This window comes from Filicampus tigris, chromosome 11, assembly GCF_054856515.1.
Source record: "Filicampus tigris isolate MCC_2025a chromosome 11, RoL_Ftig_1.0, whole genome shotgun sequence".
Taxonomy (NCBI): domain Eukaryota; kingdom Metazoa; phylum Chordata; class Actinopteri; order Syngnathiformes; family Syngnathidae; genus Filicampus; species Filicampus tigris.
Genome location: NC_141227.1, coordinates 6,217,807 through 6,237,507, shown reverse-complemented (window position 1 = coordinate 6,237,507; position 19,701 = coordinate 6,217,807). Strand labels below are relative to the sequence as shown.

At 38.8% G+C, this 19,701-nt stretch overlaps 2 protein-coding genes across 10 annotated transcripts in view; one reads left to right on the top strand and one right to left on the bottom strand.

The window, feature by feature from the left end:
- The window catches only part of plekhh2 (pleckstrin homology domain containing, family H (with MyTH4 domain) member 2), a 35,872-nt gene extending 24,008 nt beyond the window's left edge, over positions 1 to 11,864 (bottom strand). For 3 of the 4 annotated variants that reach the window (XM_086045639.1, XM_086045642.1, XM_086045641.1), the window contains exons 1-4: positions 11,720 to 11,864; positions 10,377 to 10,511; positions 383 to 445; positions 162 to 311 (exon numbers count right to left, since the gene is read on the bottom strand). In XM_086045639.1, coding sequence (XP_085901765.1) covers positions 162 to 311; positions 383 to 445; positions 10,377 to 10,499 — 336 coding nt within the window. In that variant the 5' untranslated portion in view covers positions 10,500 to 10,511; positions 11,720 to 11,864. The remainder of the gene's footprint in view (positions 1 to 161; positions 312 to 382; positions 446 to 10,376; positions 10,512 to 11,719) is intronic. The other variant, XM_086045640.1, reaches the window with a different exon arrangement.
- A 796-nt stretch (positions 11,865 to 12,660) lies between these two features.
- The window catches only part of thada (THADA armadillo repeat containing), a 102,606-nt gene continuing 95,565 nt past the window's right edge, over positions 12,661 to 19,701 (top strand). For all 6 annotated transcript variants that reach the window (XM_086044787.1, XM_086044786.1, XM_086044785.1 and 3 more), the window contains exons 1-12: positions 12,661 to 12,915; positions 13,005 to 13,155; positions 13,272 to 13,381; positions 13,484 to 13,614; positions 14,184 to 14,332; positions 14,429 to 14,461; positions 14,536 to 14,584; positions 14,688 to 14,872; positions 15,610 to 15,704; positions 16,012 to 16,235; positions 18,309 to 19,033; positions 19,533 to 19,687. In XM_086044787.1, the coding sequence (XP_085900913.1) occupies positions 13,083 to 13,155; positions 13,272 to 13,381; positions 13,484 to 13,614; positions 14,184 to 14,332; positions 14,429 to 14,461; positions 14,536 to 14,584; positions 14,688 to 14,872; positions 15,610 to 15,704; positions 16,012 to 16,235; positions 18,309 to 19,033; positions 19,533 to 19,687 (1,929 nt within the window). In that variant the 5' untranslated portion in view covers positions 12,661 to 12,915; positions 13,005 to 13,082. The remainder of the gene's footprint in view (positions 12,916 to 13,004; positions 13,156 to 13,271; positions 13,382 to 13,483; positions 13,615 to 14,183; positions 14,333 to 14,428; positions 14,462 to 14,535; positions 14,585 to 14,687; positions 14,873 to 15,609; positions 15,705 to 16,011; positions 16,236 to 18,308; positions 19,034 to 19,532; positions 19,688 to 19,701) is intronic.

The following is a 19,701-nucleotide window of genomic DNA, read 5'->3' as shown; positions in this document are numbered from 1 at the left end:
GGGATATTATGTGGTTGGGTTTTTGCTTTTGAATGATTACACTGTCTGCAGGTGTGCTTTTACTGTATACAAAATGTTCTAAAAGCATGCCAGTCTGTAGTCTGACATATAGCTGTTACTTACTCACTGTGCAGGTGACAGAGTGCGTGTGTGTGTTTTACCTGCTCTTCTAGCTGTTGCTCCAGCTGGGTGATGACATCTTCCTTCTCTTGCACTAAGGCCTGGAGCTCTTGACAGCGCTCAAACCAAAGCTTTTCGGAGTTTTCGGGCTGACCGTCTGGAGTCCTCAGCTTCTCCTCCATCCACTGCGCCTAAAGTTATCCACAGCTGAACTACAAAGGGCACATTCCATAAATCAACATTAACCTGCTAGCTGCCTTACCTGCTGCTGAGCGGTGAAAGCTCGTTTTTCTGCATCAATCACTTGCGTCTCCAGTTGTTGAATCTGTGACACAACAGAAGATTGAGTACTTGTGTGTACTTTCGAACACTCTGCTTAAGATAACATGACGAAAAAGGTGAAAGTAATACTAATACCACTACGTCTAAAACTACAACTCCTACTATTACCACCACTAATAATAATAATGGTACCAAAATGAGATTTACACTTTATGTTTATTATAGTTGATCAAAATGAGAGACCATAGTAATCAATCAATCAATCAATCAATCAATCAATCATATATGTATTTTATCTATATCACAGCTCCCTAGCTGACTACATGGAGACATAGATATTAAATAAATAAACAACACAATGAAGAATGTGGTTTACTAAAAATGATATTTAAAAAAATGAAAAAAAAACAAGATGAGAAAATAAGATAAAACCATCGATACCAATATATATATATATATATATATATATATATATATATATATATATATATATATATATATCTATATCTATATCTATATCTATATCTATATATATATATATATATATATATATATATATATATATATATATAAATAATAATAATTTCCTCAGCTGAAGTCAAAACACACTTGTACAATTTTGTTTTACCACTGTTGCATTCAGTGCCTTCAATTAGTGCACAATGACAATGAGCTGTAACATTTATAAAGGTACAAATGGCGCTTTTTGTATACTCACAGGTCAGACCCTGTGTTATGAGGAAAATGTTGACTTTCCCTCTGACATTCTCAGTTTGAGTGGTGGAAGCCTCTGGGAAAGCTTCTTCAACTCAAACCCGGGGGCTTCAGAGAGGATTAAATGTCAGTGGAAAATCATCGTGTGTTCATTGAGATAATCCTCAAACATTTTGCTTCATGTGCTCATATGAAAGTACAACGAAGACAAGAGCTTGTTCAAGTTTCCAGCGCTCCCAACGAAGCCAAAACAATTTCTCTAAAAGCACTCCATAACAAAGACAATTAATATTGACTATTTCTGAAATAAAGGCCAACACACTGGCATCATCTTGAAAGTAAAATGATCCAAGACAGTGTAAATAAAGTAAATACAGTAGTTTAATCAATAAATTTCTTATTCAAAAAATGTCAATGCATTACAGCATTTACCATGTTGAAGTGATTTCTTAATTGTGATATTAACTCATTCACGGCAATTGACAAATGTACTTGTCTTTTCACAGTCAAGCCATTCAGTCCCAGGAACTTATTTATATATTTTTTAAGTGAGTGAAATGAATGGTAAATGAGGCTCTGAACATTTCTGAAAATGTTTGCAGCCCGGCCCGGGTCACTGATGGCGTAGTGGTACACACGTCTGAGTTGTGTGCGGGCAGCGTGGGATCGGTTCCTGCTCAGTGACGGTGTCTGTGTGTGTGTGCCCTGCGACTGGCCGGCGACCAGTTCGGGGTGTAGTCTGCCTTTCGCCCATTGTCCGCTGGGATAGGCTCCAGCACCTCCCCACGACCCTGTACAGGATAAGCGGTTTGGAAGATGACATGACATGACATGACATGTTTGCAGCCCGATTTTTTTTCCCCATTTGTCAAATTAATAGTTATACGTATTCAATTAGTACAGTTTTAATTAAGCGTCATTCAAAGGTTTCTGGGTTTGGGTCTTGGACCTTTCTGTGTGGAGTTTGCTTGTTGTACCTGAATCACATGCATGCTAGGTTAATTGAAGAAGAATGTGAGTGTGTACCCTTTAATTGACTACAGGCATCAGTTCAGGGTATACTGGATAAGTGGTCGAAAATGGGAAGATGTTGATTGAAAGGATCTTTTTTTTTCGTTTTTTCCCTCCCAACATTTGCGTCTATGTATAATAAAGTGTGCATGCAACTGACTTGTAGATGGCATTTTACAGTTTGAAAAACAAACTAAATGGACTGAACTCATGTGAAAATGCGATTAGAAATGAATTCACGGATATTTTATGCAATAAAGGTGTGCGTTCCAGTGGAACTCTTATAAAACAAAGACCTACGTCAATCCAAAACCCTAAAATTACAACAGTATTGTAATTTACATACAACATACAGCTACATTTCTACTGCAGAGAGACATTATACTGCATTCAGATGCATTGTGGACAGTTAAGGCTGTCACGGTGGTGCAACCACTTTCACTCTATTTCTGCTCAGACCAACAAACTAAACTCCCTGTTCTCAAAGCAACCACGCCCTGCCAAAGCCATTCATAGTTTCCACAAACCAGGCCTTCTCTGGACACATGGCCTTTTCTCCAGCTTGACCTCCATTTCGTGTCATTATAAAGCTAGAGAAACTCTTTCTTAGAACATGGGTTTATGAGATTATGTCATTGGATGTGTCCACACTTGGTCTTAGAAGTGGCTGTTAAGATTTGTATGGGTATCGGTAGGTTTTTCAGGTTTTGGTAGTCAAGCATGGTTACTCTACTTTGTAGCCTTGAAATACTTTCATTTGATTGTATATGTTATTATTAGGTTAAATATCAAATATAATGCAAATATGATTATTCTGTATGCTGTGAACAAACAGGAAAATGGTGATTGTAACCCAACACACACTCTCCCTCTCGTTGCTCTACCACAAGCCACGCACTTCACTCCAAGTAGCAGATATAGCATCTGGCAGCTCAAAGCAGGCTAATTACAAGGCACTAGTGCTACATGCTATAGCTGCATTTTACACATGTACACACACGCACCCAAACACACTTACACACATGCACCCAAGCACACTTACACCCCCACACACAATAGACTTAACATTAAACCCTGTATGCTTCTCATTCTCAAGGTTATATAAGAAACAAACATCAAACCAGTTCAAGTGTGTGTGTCATTGTGTCATATCTTGTGCAGCTCAACCGGAATTAACAGAGAGATTTTCGCTTTTAACGTTGGTTTGATTAAACATCAAAAAGCAATATTATTCATGTCTTTAATATGAGTAACCCCGGTGAGTGTCGTCGACACACAAATATGACTTGTCACCTCTCCCGTAGCCCCACAACCTCTCTTTACTGCTCTGCCACCTCTGCAGACGATTCCCTGTTCAAATTCAAATGGAGTTCCATTCCTGGAATTCCACAACTGGCACTCTGTGTCCAACCTCTCCTGAACTCTAGCCATCCCTCCCCCGTCCACAGCCAGCTCACAAAGCCTCTTTCTCTGCCGTTATGACACACATCCCTTGCAATACATTACCTACAGGCTGTGGACCAAAAACACTCAGCCCAGCTGGAAGTTACTGACTTCTAATGCTCAGAATACCCCATGAAATGTATAGTTGGAACATTTTACACACACTGGCAACAACAGTGGACACACCTGCACGATTAACAGCAGTTTTGACTTATACTGTCACTCTGACTGACATTTCTAATAAATTGAACCTCTAACGGGGTAGCACTGTGCAGTGGTCTGCCTCACAGTTCTGAAGTTCAGGTTATTTATGGGACTGTTACTGGCTGGCGACCAGTCCAGGGTGTAATGAAAGAGGACAAGCAGGAGCAAAAATGGATGGAGGGCTGCAACCTTCAAAGTCAAATGCTCCAGAGACTGTCTCATTACAATTCCAAAACATTTTGGGGAAACATTTGGCTTTTTTCTTTTTTTCACTTCAGGCGATTTTTTTTCAGCTCTCATTCCAAAAGGTCCAGCCTTAACAAGAAGAATGAGAGAAGAGAAGAACGTAATGTCTAGTCAAATTCAAAGCATGAAACCATCAGCATCACCATACAAAAGTACATACATATCAAGTCAAGTTGTACTGTTTTTAGATTTTAATATTCAAAAGGGTTCACTGAGATAAACAGCTATGAACATTTTATGTTATGGAATGAATGCTTATAAAATAATCAGTATGATCTTTCTAACACAAAAAGTCACAGACACATGCACGAGCACTGAAGTATAAAATCAACAATCCTATGTAGTTTATATACATTATTGCAAAGTAAATGAAATTCCATGCATCCACAGCTCCTGAGATATACTTAACTTACAATGAAAATGCTATAGAGGTATTTACCTAACTGCAAATATGCAGTTTGTTTACAATTACAATTCCCGGTGGTGATCTTGGAGGTGCCGCTTTCCTTTGCACCAACTTTTTCCTGCAATCAGGGTAATTACTTGTACTTTGAATTAATCTGCAGTGTTCAGCAAAACAGCCTAGTCCTCTGTGTTGTTGAAAAATAATATTGCCATCTCACAGTTAAAATTTGAAGCGGTAATACTAACTCTTGGAACTTTGATTAAGGTTTTTCAGTAAACTTGAACTGTTTCATCTCAAGTGGTTAACTTCTTTTAACTGTGTGACACTTGTGCACATTAAAAAGTTAACTGCAACATGAATCATGTTCACATTCAATTTCTTCATTGTTCAACATAAAATTAAGACTGTTGTGTGTTACTGTGTAACATAATATTATCAGCTATAACTTATTTTTGTATGGCAATTGAAAATGTTAAACTGTTACATAAAAGCTGCATATAGCTATTTTTTAAATAAAACATTTTATAATTACAACAGTTTGACAGATTATTAATTTCATTTATGTTAGAAATCCCAATGGGAAATAAAAAATCTGAACAAATTGGAAACCCGACTAGCGTCCCAGGAAAGATTGTGCTGTCCCTGAGAGTTTCCACAGTACTGCATTTTGGTTTTATGCTGTGTAGTTGGGGCCAAAAACTATGTTTAAATTAAAATATACGAAAGCATTTGAAAACTTGCTCAGATGTATGTTGTGGTGTAGGAAGAAATAGCGCATTTCTGATTAGAGCAGCAAAAGTCTGAATCAGTTAAACTTTTGCTGTAGGCAGTTATGTGGTAGTGGTTAGGGTGCTAGTTAATTACAAGAAGATGTTTGTGTTGCAGGACATATGGAGAAATACTCTTTTTGGATTTAAAGGTTGGAAAGCAACCGAAACATATTTTTTTCAGAATATATTCCCTATGGGCCACTAGCTGAAACAAGGCATTCTGATTAATATTGCGTTTGTGGAATATGAGTTAAGCAGCGAAGTCCAGACCTTTTTAGCCATCTCAGGGAGCGGCCATTTTGTCACGTCTGTCAACTGAAAATAACATCACAATTGCTCAGGGCTCAGGTAACGACCAATCATGGCTCAGCTTCAGAAAACAGGTCAGACGTGATTGGTCGTTACCTGAGCAGTTGTGATGTCATTTTCAGTCAACAGTGACAAAATGGCCGCCCCAGAGATGGCTAAAAATGGGTGGATTAACTCTTATTCCACAAATGTAATATTTATCAGAACACCTTGTTTCAACTAGTGGGCCTGCATATAACCTAGTCTTAAAAAAATATGTTTGGGTTGACTTCGTCATTAATGACTCTGCAACTAACGGTATATTTCATTTTTCATTTCAAGTTGGCCAGAGTTACATGCTGGTGCTAAACGCATTCTGGCCTTGGACAAGAAAGCCCGATAACTCCAGAACACAAATATTGTATCTATCAATCCATCTGTTTTCTACCAGTCGCTGTTACCAAGCTGACCTTCGGCAGGGTACACCCTGAACTAGTCGGCACATATTGACACACACCCCTTCACACTCTTCATTCACACCTTTGGACAGTATTCGTTAGCCTAACATGCAGATATTTGGAATGTGGGAGTAGATCGCAGTATCAAGAGAAAACCCACGCAAGTACTGGGAGAACATGCAAAGTCCACGCAGGAAGGCTGGCGCATCTACAGAATTTTGGAAAACATTATCACTAGTAAAGTAACAGAGGGAAACAACAAATGTGTTAGGTTGAAGAGAGAAGGCTGAGAGATTCAAAGAAGAAACATTTGACTGGCCTGAAACACACACATGCAATAAACTCAAAATGACCTTGTTCTTAAACACACACTAATACACACTCACACACACACACACACACCCACACACACACACAGTTAACTAATCTAGCTATTTCCTCCCTTGGGGAGCTCAATCTTTACACCAGGCCCCTCCCCTCTCCTTTCTACTTTATTTTCATGCCCTCATTCTCAACGTATCATTTCTCAGAGGCTTTCTAGGATTTCATTACATTGCCAAGTCTGCTCAGAGACCGTAATAGTCCGTAAATGCCAGGAGAGAAATAGTGCACAACAAAAAGCCAGTTTCAGAAATACAAATAAAGTTTTCTGACAACAATTTTTTTCACCATTTTACAAGCCCATCCCTACAGATACAGATAGAGGTTGCAGAGGTGTTCGTGCATCACCACAAAGCTTTAAAATAACAAGCTTTGTTCGCAGGGCTGGCAGTTCAGCAGCAGAGACCAAACAAAGCAGGGGACGTTAACCATGACCTCATGACATCAGCAGTTTGGCCTGGACACTGAGAGGACTGTGTAAGAATTTTAAAATTTCTTTGAGAAAGCCCATGACATACAGTTAAATGACCCTTTTGAACATTGTTCTCAATTGAGACTAACATGTACTTCATTGTTCAACATGAGTACACCCCAAAGGATTGTTAGAAAACCTTCAGTTTCCTTTCAGAATCAATCATTTCTATAGTAGAAACTTCTCCTACAAATGTGGATCATTGATTCAAATTCAGACTTGTCAATGTGCACACACAACATGACAATCTTTAGCTTATTAATTTGAATTTGCAGTGTTGTAAACAAATTTGACAGTACACATCAACGAAAGGTTTATCTAAAGGCTTAGATAGACCAATCCGACGTTGGCGTCTTTTTGGTCTATCTAGGCCTTAAGGGACAAGACACTTTCCTGTTAACACAAATGCCAATACAATATAAACATTAAAGAGAAAGCACATTTGACTCATAGCAGGTTTTCATGCTTACTAGGGATAGGAATACTCATAATTATTGTAATAACTTACAATTTTTGTTATTTAGTGTAGTGTAGTAATCCCCCTAGATACGGTTAATCTTTTGGATGGTGATGTGTAATTAAGGTTGAATCTGAATTTGATTGGTCAAAGTCATAAAAAAGCATACAATTCCATATGAAATATATTGCACGTCTTTGTGAGATGCATATTGCACAGGCTATTATCACAGTGACAATATTTTTACGATTATATAGCCCGAATACCTACCAGACCCAGATGTTTACTTGAGTCTCAACAGAAGTTTTGCTTTCTAGTTTGCTTGGAGTTGAATCAATCCCATCACACAGTGCATAGTGAAACCATGTGGTGAGACTGTTGTTTATATTAAAGCTCCCTGGAGAACCGCTTCAGATCTAGGCCACTGAGCAGCATGGGCCAGCCCAGTGCTGGTCAGATTGGAGAGATGGTTGCAACCGCCTTTCTTCCATGATTCATGTCACATGACTCGGCTATGTTCACATTGCAGGCAAATTCAGATTTTTTGGCCCATATTTGACATGTATCTGTGTCTTTTTCCATGGAATGTGAACAGTACAATTCAATTTCAAATCCGCCCTGGCCTTCTATTGTGTGTGGATAACTGGATATAAATCGTATATGTATCCAATGCGTCTGCAGTGTGAATGCTCATCCGCCATTTAGAAGGCCATGGGACTACAACGCAAGACCTGCGGTGTTCCCTCTGAGTCCTTGTCATATTTAGCCGGCTGAATTGAAATATTGCGAACCGTTGCTGTGTTAGGGAGTGCAGCAAGGGAACACTGGGAAAAAAGTTGGCAATTGTCAATGTTTTTACAGGTTTTCTTCAGTCAAGGAAGCATGCATATGTTCTATAAAACACAATACAAGCATTCGTCAATTCCAAACATTAAACTTTTTCTTTAAGATTATACAAAGTAGGCAAGATTGAAAACACTTAAACATTGGTGCCGAAATAAATTGGCAAAGATGCCATGACATTCGCTTCAATCAAATCAGAAAAATCAATTAAGTACCGGTAATCCCTAAATAAACTACTCAAATATTTGCATGGTACGTGGGGACTACTAAATTACAAAACAAATAATTACATGCAGTGAGGATCCTCCAACATTAACCAGCATCCTCAATTTTTTTTTTTAAATGCTCTATACTAAACTATTATTACTGTATATTTCATTAAATTTTAAAAAATGATATTTTGAACATTTTTAAACACTTTTGAACATTTGAACATACATCTTTGAACATTCTTAAAGGTAGAAGTGTGAAGAAATTTTTGCTTTTCAATGTTCATTCATTTTTAAAATTTATTTCAATTCTTTAAAAAAAATGTTTTATCACATTTTGTAAAAATTTTATAAAATCGAAGGTCTAGTAATCGCTCATTACATTACTTGTAGGGTCGCACCTCACCTTACAAGAGACTGACATGTTTCATTATGATCTTTCTGTTACGGATACCCGAAGGAGATGAATCACCCGATCACAAATTTGCTGGATCAATGACTATGTGCACGTGTAAAAAATACTCACTTATTTTTTTGAGAGAATACTAGAAGTCGTTTGTGATGACAATTTGCTTGCACCTCTGCTGAAGAAAATTGCTGGCTTCAAAATGCACGCGCTTCCAACTTAGGTTGTTGCATTCCATTTGTTCACTACTAGATGGCATTTTTACACACTGTACCTTTAAACGCTAACATTCGATTAAATAAAAAGATGACGTATTTTTTATACAGTATATGTATTTTTTGTTTATTATTTGCTTATATTTATCATTTGTATTTGTGTTATTAATTTATTGCTTTTACTGTCTTTGCTATTGCATAACTGATTTCGACTGCATGTACAGAACTTTGTATGCAACAATGGTTGTTTTAAAAGTGCTCTATAAATAAAGTTGAGTTGAGTTATTTATGCATATATGGGTACATACTGTAGTATGAAGTACTCTCATACTGGACTGCCTTTAATTTCTTCCATTGTAAAAAATATATTTACACCATTATTGTCAAGCAAATAAACATTAATAGTCTCATCAAATGCTATCAATAACCAACAAGGTTGCTTATGACAAAATTATTCATGTAGGCAAAAGAATTCCAGATGACACTGCGTATGTCTGAAAGGTCCGCAGGTGCACAACAGTTTAACCAAGTCTCTGTGTTGTATTTCTCTGTCTTGTACCCATGTTAATAAAGGTACCACCCACTCTAGACATTTATGTTGGAGAGCATTATTACTGCTTTTTTTTTTTTTTATGGTACTTAAAAACATGGCCTACAAGCCTTTTCGCCGGCAAAGTACCGTGATACGGTACCTGTACAACGTGCAACACTATTAGCGACTCTATGTAACATGTAAATATGACTGAGAGCTATGAAAAATAATCCTTGCAAAAAAAACCCCAAAATACATCAAGACTAAAAATTTGAAGAAAATCTTGCGTGATTTGTGACCCAATTTTTCAGTCTTTTTTTTTTTGTCAGCAAACAGACCCAAACACAATTTTTCTTAAAAAAAAGCATACCTTTTACTGGATGTTGCATTTGTAGTTTATCATAATGACTGCACACAACTTCAACTTCAACTTCAGTGGCACTGTCGCCTAATTACACTAGCAGTTTACTTTTTATTCACCATTTCCATTTTGTCGACTGATCATTTCAAATATTTAAATCATAGACTGCAACATATACAGAAATAAGGTAACAAGATAACCAAGTGATATTTTAATTTATAAACTCTGAGTTGCAGACTATTGACAGTGTCATATAAAATTGTTAATCACCTTTTTCTACCTTCAGTAGCCAGAGCAAAAAAAAAAGTTTGTACAGGAACTCATGTTTGTTCCGGTTTCGTCCTGTGCATTTTTATTGCGTTTGAAGGGGGCTATTCATACATCCTCCTCCCAAAGTAGGATGAATGGGCAGTCCTATAAAAACTATGTACTGTACTACAGTGTATACAGTACTTCTCACTACACTACCTTTAAATAACCGCTAGAAACCTTAAACTATACTGATAACGGTCACAGTTATTATTTTACTTAAAGTAGAAAAAATATCCTCCAACCAACCTTGTCAGCAGTAAGATCTCGGATTTTGATTATTTGAACCCTGAACTTCATGAGCAGAGCTTCGAGGACCATACACTTGTCCTTCCAGTCCTCTTGACTCATGGTCTCCTCGCCTTCCGCCATACTGCCTGTTTTCTGGAACACACATATACAGTACACACTGATATCACACAGGAAAATTAATTAAATGTACAATAGCCTTTTTTATTCACCATATAGAGAGCTTTGGAATGTTAATACAAACAAAGAGGGTGTGTTGTCGCCCAGATGTTTTGCCACAAGCCAGCACCTGAAATATTCCAGGGCTGAGCCCAGCTGGACCAGTGAGGGATGTGGGCGTATCACTTTGCTTGGCCAAATAGAAAAACACACGTACAACACAAGTTTTCCAGTGCAGTCGTTGGAAAACAGATAAAAGAGAAAGCCGGATGATAATTTTTAATGGCAGACGAACGCGACAGAAAGCCTGGCTTTCTGCTCCATGTAATAACCTCTCATTACCCAGCTGGCGTCTAAGTAAAGAGACTGCAAACATGCTGAGGACGACTTATAAACTGGCTTCCACAGGCTTATTTTTGCCGCTTTCTGCTGTGGTAAACACAGGGGATTTCAAAGAGAGCAGGCAAATGTATACAAACACTCTTCTTTTTTAATATAACTTGGTATTTGGCTTGTTAGTTTGAAACCCATTTTTATATGCCATTTTTATATGCAAGCAAATATCATTCAACTTAACAATAAGGGAGTATCTTAATAACTACATTAACATGTACTGTACAACATGAAAGAGGCTATGCATTTTCAACCTGTGTACATGCCTCTTTTTCTTTTATTATATATTTTTTAATTATAATTATTAATTACTTATTATGTTTAGCGATCACTGAACATTTACGTACGTCTAAAACAAAGTAACTGCATATAATGGGCCACTTAAACTAAAGTCGATTTCATAAACATGATTATTGGAACAATATTTATTTGATTTAATCTGAGATTTAAACATTTTGCTCATGAATTTAGGCGGCTTTTAAGGCAATTGATGGACTACAACAACTCTACATATCTGCGTACTATCTGCCTTTCAATGACAACAACGACTCACATAGACTATTCACTGTACCACGCCGGCTGGTACCATCAGTCCATTGTAGGCAACGGACGTAGGCCTATTAATATTCAAAACGAAGCCATGTGTCCACTACAACTGTGACGCAAAAAGCAGCAACCATCAACACCTAATGTGGATAGTTTAATTCAACCGATATAAAAGTTTAGTTTTGTTGAGACATAGCTATTCACGTAGTTTTTCACTACAATAATTAATGAGTTTCCCCACTTACCCGTGAAAAGAAATGATGGAACACCGCGACACGCGTGATTTGATTTCACGCCATGTCCATGCCGAAGTCTATATAGTTTAACGTTCCGGTGGATGAGTAAAACATCACTGACTTTCTCTTTTCCAAAAGTCTCAGTGAAAAAAGTTGGGTTAGTTAACAGATCCAATCACATATTTAGTGGGCGTTTCAATGCGTGGGAGAAACGCTACGTCTGTTTGATTGACGTATAAAATCCACCATTCAGAAAGCTGAGCGCTCTTTTGAGACAGGACATGTCTTTGGAGTTTTTACGAATGGGTTAGACTCTTAACCGCATGGATGTAATAACATATATTTAGTAAAGCCTACAACGAGCCGAAGATCTTAGATCTCATCATACAATTAAACAATGTGTTCTTAATTTGACACCTACATTCAACCGGAAGTACTATGTTCTGTTGTACTTTGTGCTTTATTATGAATTCTACAGTGTAAGGCAGATCCGCTGCAATATTATTGGCTGCTGAATCACGTAATCCGCGCCCTCCTGCATTCAGGCCGGAAAGGCAGAATGAGAACACTGAGAATGTCAGTGTAGAGATGTAATTTTAAATCCCACTAACTCTATCCCAAAACTTAACCCTAGCCAACTTGATTGTTTTTATTTTTGTACAAATGTGATGCATATTTACCCCGCGACCCTTGCGAGGATAAGCGGTATCGATAATGGATGGATGGATGGATGGATGCATATTTAGTCATATCCTCTCATCTGTATTGCCTGCTTTTGCTGCCTGGATGCAGCAGCCAATCATATTGCAGCGGGGCGTGTGCGTTCAATCGCTCTAACGGGATTTATTAATAAGCCGTGGGCGACCCCTAGCGGGGAAAGGAAAAGAAACATTATGATGAAAGCGTTTAAGAGTTTAATTTTGAAACCCAAACCACCGGAAGATGTCGCGTTATGGAAAGTGACGCAGGTCGGAAGCTTGAATGCAGTTGCGGAAAACCAGCACCACATGCAGCAGTCCGGCGAATGCTGATTTTGTCTTGTATCTTGACACGATTATTCAAGCCTTTACTTTGTGTAAAAAAGAATAGTTAGTTGTATGGTCTGCAGATATATTAGACGGATAGCGGTATAGCTAGCAGAACTTGCTAGTCTGCAGTAACGGCAGCCAGTTTTATACTGTGGCAGCATTTTAAAAAGTCGTGTTGTAAGTCATGTTTGTGTTTATGTAAGAAACATGCATGTTTTACGTGTTTGTTAATGGTGATTCTCGTTTTTTCTTTTTCTTTGAATTAGGGTCACTTTGCACGTTTCCTGACTTGTTGCTGACTTCAGGATTCAAGCCATAACAGTGGTTTCAAATGCTGCTGTGCGATGGTGGTAAAAAAGAAGACACCCAAAGTCGAGGCTTTGGTTTTGGACGAAGATAAATTGCACATGCTGTTAGGTAACGTGGTTCAAACCGTTGTACGCATTGATTGATAATGGTGGACAATGTTTTAATCTCTAAGGTTCTTCATATTTCAATATGTCACATACTGAAGAGTGTACCTTTGCCTCTAGCATCTCTGTCTGTGGATGGGGGGCACGATGACGTCAGGCAGGTCGCCAAGACTTTGCAGTCCTGCTTAGAGTTGAAAGAGCCAGTGCAACAGATCCAGTTAGTGAAAAAGGTGATTACTAATAAGTCAATGTAGTACTGTATTTATATACAGTAATTGTTGGCATAGAATGATATGGAGTCATGTCACATTATTGTCTATTCTACCCATCAGGCTGGTTTGCTGTTGGAGGCACTCAACGAAGAGCCAACTGATGGAGAAATCATCGGAGCTTGTCTACAGACATTGGCCTTGGGCTACATTTCCTTGCAGGCCAAGAATCCCTTGCGACGTGCCATTTCCAGGTGCACAATAACATTCATATATTCTTGAATGAGTTTGTATAAGAAGACGTGTGAGACACTGAGTTAATGCACAAACTCATACGTATGCTTTATAAGAAAGGAAAGGAACATTGGACTCTTGTTTTAAATCCCGAGCAGATGAAGAATGTCTTTTACTAACATGACATTCATGCATATTCAAGCAATTGGACCAGTTCTGTTTGTTGCTGAATCCAATGTTTTTTTCTTTTCCTTCATTATTTTATAGTATTAGGCGGCAACCTTTAACCAATTTGCCATGGCTGCCTGTTTATTACATTAATCAATATTACATTGTGTTAATGCCCGATTTTATTGCCCATAATTAGGTTTGATATTTTCCTATAACTATTAACTCAAGGGATTTAGGGTTTATTTCCAAAGTAGTATCTTGCTGTCAGTATGGAGAAATATTTTTTTTTTTGCATTTGCCTTATGTATTATTGTTATTATTATTATTATTGTTGTTATTATTATTTTGGTATTATTATTATTATTATCATTATATTTTTTCCTTTCATCACATTTTTGCCCGTATGCACCATGCATAGTGCCCTGAGTTCAGTACCAACCTGGCTTCAGGAACGAACAACAGCTTGTCTGTCCGAGTGCCTGTCAGACTGTTTGTCTGATTCAGCTCCAGACCAATACTCACATGTTGTGAACACCATTGGTGGCTGTATGGATGGCTTCCCTCTGGGTAAGTGCACAAGCCCTTGGCTTGCCTGTAGATTTCTAGTCATATGCAGTATTTCTTTCTGACGACAACTACATTCTGCAATAACACTATTTTCAGGCGAGAAATGCGTCAATGAACTTCTTCCAGAAGGTTTGTTTTTGTAGTTATCTTGAAACATTTACTTTGAGAATGATCGACCACTGACCCTATTGTCTTCTATCTAGTTTTGCAGTTCCTTCACAAGGGATTACGTGAATATCTTAATCAAAACAGGTCTGCACATACAGTACAGTACTGTCTGCATTTACAACTTTCACTGTGTCACTTTAATACGTCTCTCATAAACTGTGTATGTCACCCTCTGCTGTTTATAAAGGGGTATCGCAGGCCGTCACATAGCTCAAGCCCAGTTGATGCATTCCTGTCTGACAGCAGTGAAAACGTCAATGCTGGTCATCCAGAGATGCCAAGGTTCTATCAGTTCTGCCATCACTATCCACCAGACATTGAAAGATACACTTAGAAGCCTGCTGGATTGCTACATAAGTATCATAACTGATGGTAAGCCATATAGTATACAGTACATTTGCTTGTAACACGGTCTATTTGAGAAATTAGAAATGTTATACAGATGTTTTTTTTTTTTTTTTTTTTTTAGTACTTTGCTGTATATGATGTGCATACTACCAGAATGGGGGCACTATCATACTTAAAGGGGGAAGTCAACCCAAATATATTTTTTTCAAGAATATGTTCTGTGTAGGCCCACTAGTTGAAACAAGGCATTCTGATAAATACTGTATTGTGTTTGTGGAATAAGAGTTAATCCACCCGTTTTTAGCCATCTCTGGGGGCAGCCATTTTGTCACTTCTGTCAACAGAAAATGACATCAGAACTGCTAAGGGCTCAGGTAACGACCAATCATGGCTGACCTGTTTTCTGAAGATGAGCCGTGATTGGTCGTTACCTGAGCAGTTGTGATGTCATTTTCAGTCGACAGAAGTGACAACATGCCCGCCCTCTGTGATGGCTAAAAAGGGGTGGATTTTGCTGCTTATCTCATATTCCATAAACGCATTAATAATCACAATGCCGTGTTTCAACTAGTGGGCCTGCTGGAAACATAATCTTGAAAAAAATATGTTTGGGTTGATTTCTACTTTAAATATGATCCTGATATTTAACTAATTATTAAACTGGTATTAAAGCATACAAATCTTCAACATATAAATGACAAATGTTTAACATTACTGACATCGCACATTTTCTCTGTCTCTCTGTCTTATATTGAACAAAGAGGAGTTTGTGCAAGCAGTTCAGAGTACATCCGGCATGGCCATAGTCTTATTAATCAAATCTGCGATGGGCTCTGGAGATGAGGTTGCATCTGTGGTAAGTTTTATCTCAATTTATCTGATTATCTACAGTAACACACAAATTCAACTTATTAAAAACTTCCACAGGGTAAAACTCTTTGAATTTAAATACACGAGTGGAACAGCACAAAAAAAAAAAAAAAATCACAATTAAATCTAATTTTTGTTCCTCAGTGACCCCGGTATATGTATGTAAACCAGTGAAATAAGAACTAATTGTGAATGTGATGTATTTTACTTGTGTTATGCCAAAGTTGTTCATGATTCAAATATTTTTCAATTAAACAAGCACATTGTGCACTGCCGTCCCGTTGCCATTTCAGGTGTGCAGTTTGCTCCGTAGCTCGATGAATGGCTTGGACTCTGCGCCCGTTTGGATTAAGCAGAGTTGTGAGAGCTTGTGTACAAGTGCTCGTCCGCCAGGTGTGTCTTTGTATCTGTGTCACGGGGCGCTGGCCATGCTGAGCTGGAAAGGTTCCCCCGCTGGCCCACACTGGGAAACACTGCTCCTCTTGGTCCCGAACACACTCCTGGATCTAGATGTCAGGTAGGTAGTTTGAGAAAAAAATAATCAAAGTGCCACTATCATATAAGAATAAAAGTCAGTGAACAAATGTTTACAAATACTGTCATTACACGACTCACAAAAAAGTTAGTGAGATTTGTCATTTGGGTCAGATTTCAGGATGAATCTAAAATGCACGCTAACCATTACAGGAGAACTTTGTTTTATCTTTCCAACTATTCAGAATTTCAATACGTTTTTCAGTACACTTTTTTATTTATTTGTTTTAATTATTATTATTATTATTTTTTTTTTTTAACAAGAAATTGAATATTAGTTTTCACAACCATCCATCCATCCATTATCTGTACCGCTTATCCTCACAAGGGTCGCGGGGCGTGCTGGAGCCTATCCCAGCTGTCTTTGGGCAGTAGGCGGGGGACACCCTGAACTGGTTGCCAGCCAATCGCAGGGCACACAGAGACAAACATCCGCACTCACAATCACACCTAGGGGCAATTTAGAGTGTCCAATCAACTTACCATGCATGTTTTTGGAATGTGGGAGGAAACCGGAGTACCCGGAGAAAACCCACGCAGGCACGGAGAGAAACATGCTCCACACAGGGAGGCCGGAGCCGGGATCGAACCCACGACCTCTGAACTGTGAGGCGGACGTGCTAACCAGTCGACCACCGTGCCGCCCGTTTTCACAACCTTTTTTTTTTTCATTTCCATTTTTAATTGTGTCGTTACAACTTGCTGATGACAGTCTGTGACAAGCTCAGTGGCTCCTCCCCTCTGAGAAATTTGAAGCCTTGCAATGCCGAGGTACTATTAAACCATGGTTAGGTGTCATCTTCATCTAATGATACTAAAATGTGAACAGCATGATGAAGAGAAGTATATAAATGCCAGGTTTAACCAAACTAGGAAATTTATTATTCAATAAGAGCACAAACAGAAACACCTGTAGTAAATTTCACCGTTCAGTTGAACAGCAAATTGTGCAAATTGTACGGGTACTGAAACATTGAACTGTAGGACATATACACTGAATAAATAAAGGTTTCTGAATTTAAGAGTTTCGACAAGGTCAAATTAAGTTCACTTGTAAAGGTTATAGTGTATTTTAGGGTCATCCTAAAATGTCACCCAGAGGTTGTCCCTAACTTTTTTTGAGTAGTGCAGGTACAGATCAAAATCTTAAGTAGGGTTAGATTATGCACAACACAACATTATGTTCATGCGGTGATGGTAAATATTTTCGGGCAAACTTCTACATTCAGCAAAGATTTACATTTGTGCAATTCATGTATTTTTGAAGAAGTGACAAATAATGATTTTACATGAAAATTCAAAACAAAATATCAAAACAAAGTTAATTCACAGATATCACTTACATTGCCCTCCATAATTATTGGCACCACTGGTTAAGATGTGTTAAAAGCCTTAAAATGAATGCATTTTTTATTGCAGAAACATACTCTCATCATGAAAATAGTAGAAATTATTCACCAGACACAGAATCAAGCTACCTGGCTATCTCAGTCCCCAGACCTCAACCCCGTTGAAAACCAGTGGAGTAAGCTAAAGAGACTGCAGACAAGAGGACTCAGGTCATTGGATAATTTAGAGGGACTGTGCAAAGAGGAATGGTCGAAGATCCCTCTTTCTGTTTTCTCCCATCTCGTAAAACATTATCGGAGAAGATCAGGTGCTGGCCTGTTGGGATAACGGTGTAGTACAAAGTGTTAACATCAAGGCTGCTAACAATTGTGGCACACATGATTTGATGTAAGATACTTATTTCTCAATGTGGAATTTTTTGTTAAAAATATGGTTTAAAAACATCTCTCATTTTTTTCGTTATGGTGTCTTTGACTTTATATGAAGGAGCATACCAAGATGGCAAAAATAACTAAACATTTATAATCCATTTTCATAAATTCTTTTATACTTGCACATTGTCCAGTAAGTGTCGAGAGGCATATTCATCCTGTACAGTTTGCCCCATCCCTATTTATAATTTTCATTTATATTTTCTTGATCTGTGTATATCTTTCTTGTAGTTACAAATGTTTCTGTTTCTTTCTGTGTATTCTTCTATCTGCAGCATAAAAGAGTCTAGTACTGTTTTGCTGGTAGTTCGAGTCCTTACGCTGTGGAGTAGTGCTGCCCTGGACTGCCTGCAGGGAAAGAGGCAGCTCTGTGCCCTCAGCCTACAGCAGTCACTCAGTGGCGGGTCTGATTTACACCGACGCCTTCTGGAGCATATCTACTCCCACTGGGAACATCCCTTGGATGGAGTCCGACACCAAACATGCTCCCTGTTTCGCAACCTCCTCCTCCTCCATCAACATACCATTTCTTCTACCTCTGAGGCAAATCCGGACAGCTATGTGGGAGAGCTCACGCAAAGACTGTTCCAGCTCGATTGGCACATGCGAGGAAAATATGGGGCTTTGGGTTGCCTTGTGGATCTTTACGGTGCTGTATACCTGCTTGAGCTCAAGCCACAGCTTCCTTCATCTCTCCTGGGTCTGATGAGTGACCAGACTTTGGCTCCATATGCCAGCGACCTTCTGGAGAGGCTTTTTACCAGCCATAAAGAACAACTTGCTGCTGAAGTCTCGACAGAAAAAATGACCACTGCAGAAGACTGGACGGAGCGTTGGCACCGGATGTGGGTTACGCCCCTACTGCAGGTGCTGTGTAGCGCGAGAGTGGATGAGACTACCTACATCCTGGATTATTTCCTCCCCAAATTGCTGCGCTGCAGCCCATCCAGTCTGACACACATGGTGCAGGCATTGCAAGACAGACTTCCCAGCTGCAAAGGTAAAAGCACACAAACTGGCAACCATAAACAAGCATCCATTTTCTGTACAGTTTGTCTTTATTAGGGCCACGGGTGAGTTGGATCCTATCCCAGTTAACTTTTGGTGAGAGACAGGGCCTACCGAGAAATTCTGGGCCCGAACTAGGCGCCAGACAATTGCAGGGTAAATGTAGACTATTTCTATTTGTATGGACCTATGAACAATTTGGAGTCTTTAGTTAACCTAAGACTCATGTTTTGGGGATGTGAAAGGAAGCTGGAGTACCTGAAGACACCTCATGCAGGCTCGGGGAGATCATGAAAAGCCCACACAGGCGGGCCTGTGCTAAACGCGACTTCACCATGCTGCCACCATAAGCATTTGTACATAAATATACTCACATTTTTCTTATTGCTACACAACATCTGTACTTGCAGCGCTGTGTTACATGTTGTTTTTGCAATGTCCTTTAAGAGTCTCTTGGTCATTTCATATATATATTTTTTTATGCTTAACAGATTCAACTGGCAGCAGGGGTGCACTTGGGGCCCTGATGACATGCTTGCGGGCAGCCAGGTCTCAAGGTGTGATGCAAACGCCAGTGGAGGGTCTCTTTGGGGAACTGGTGCCCTTGAGCCTGATTCGGCAAGCGCTCGTACATAAACATGATCAAGTGAGTACATTTTC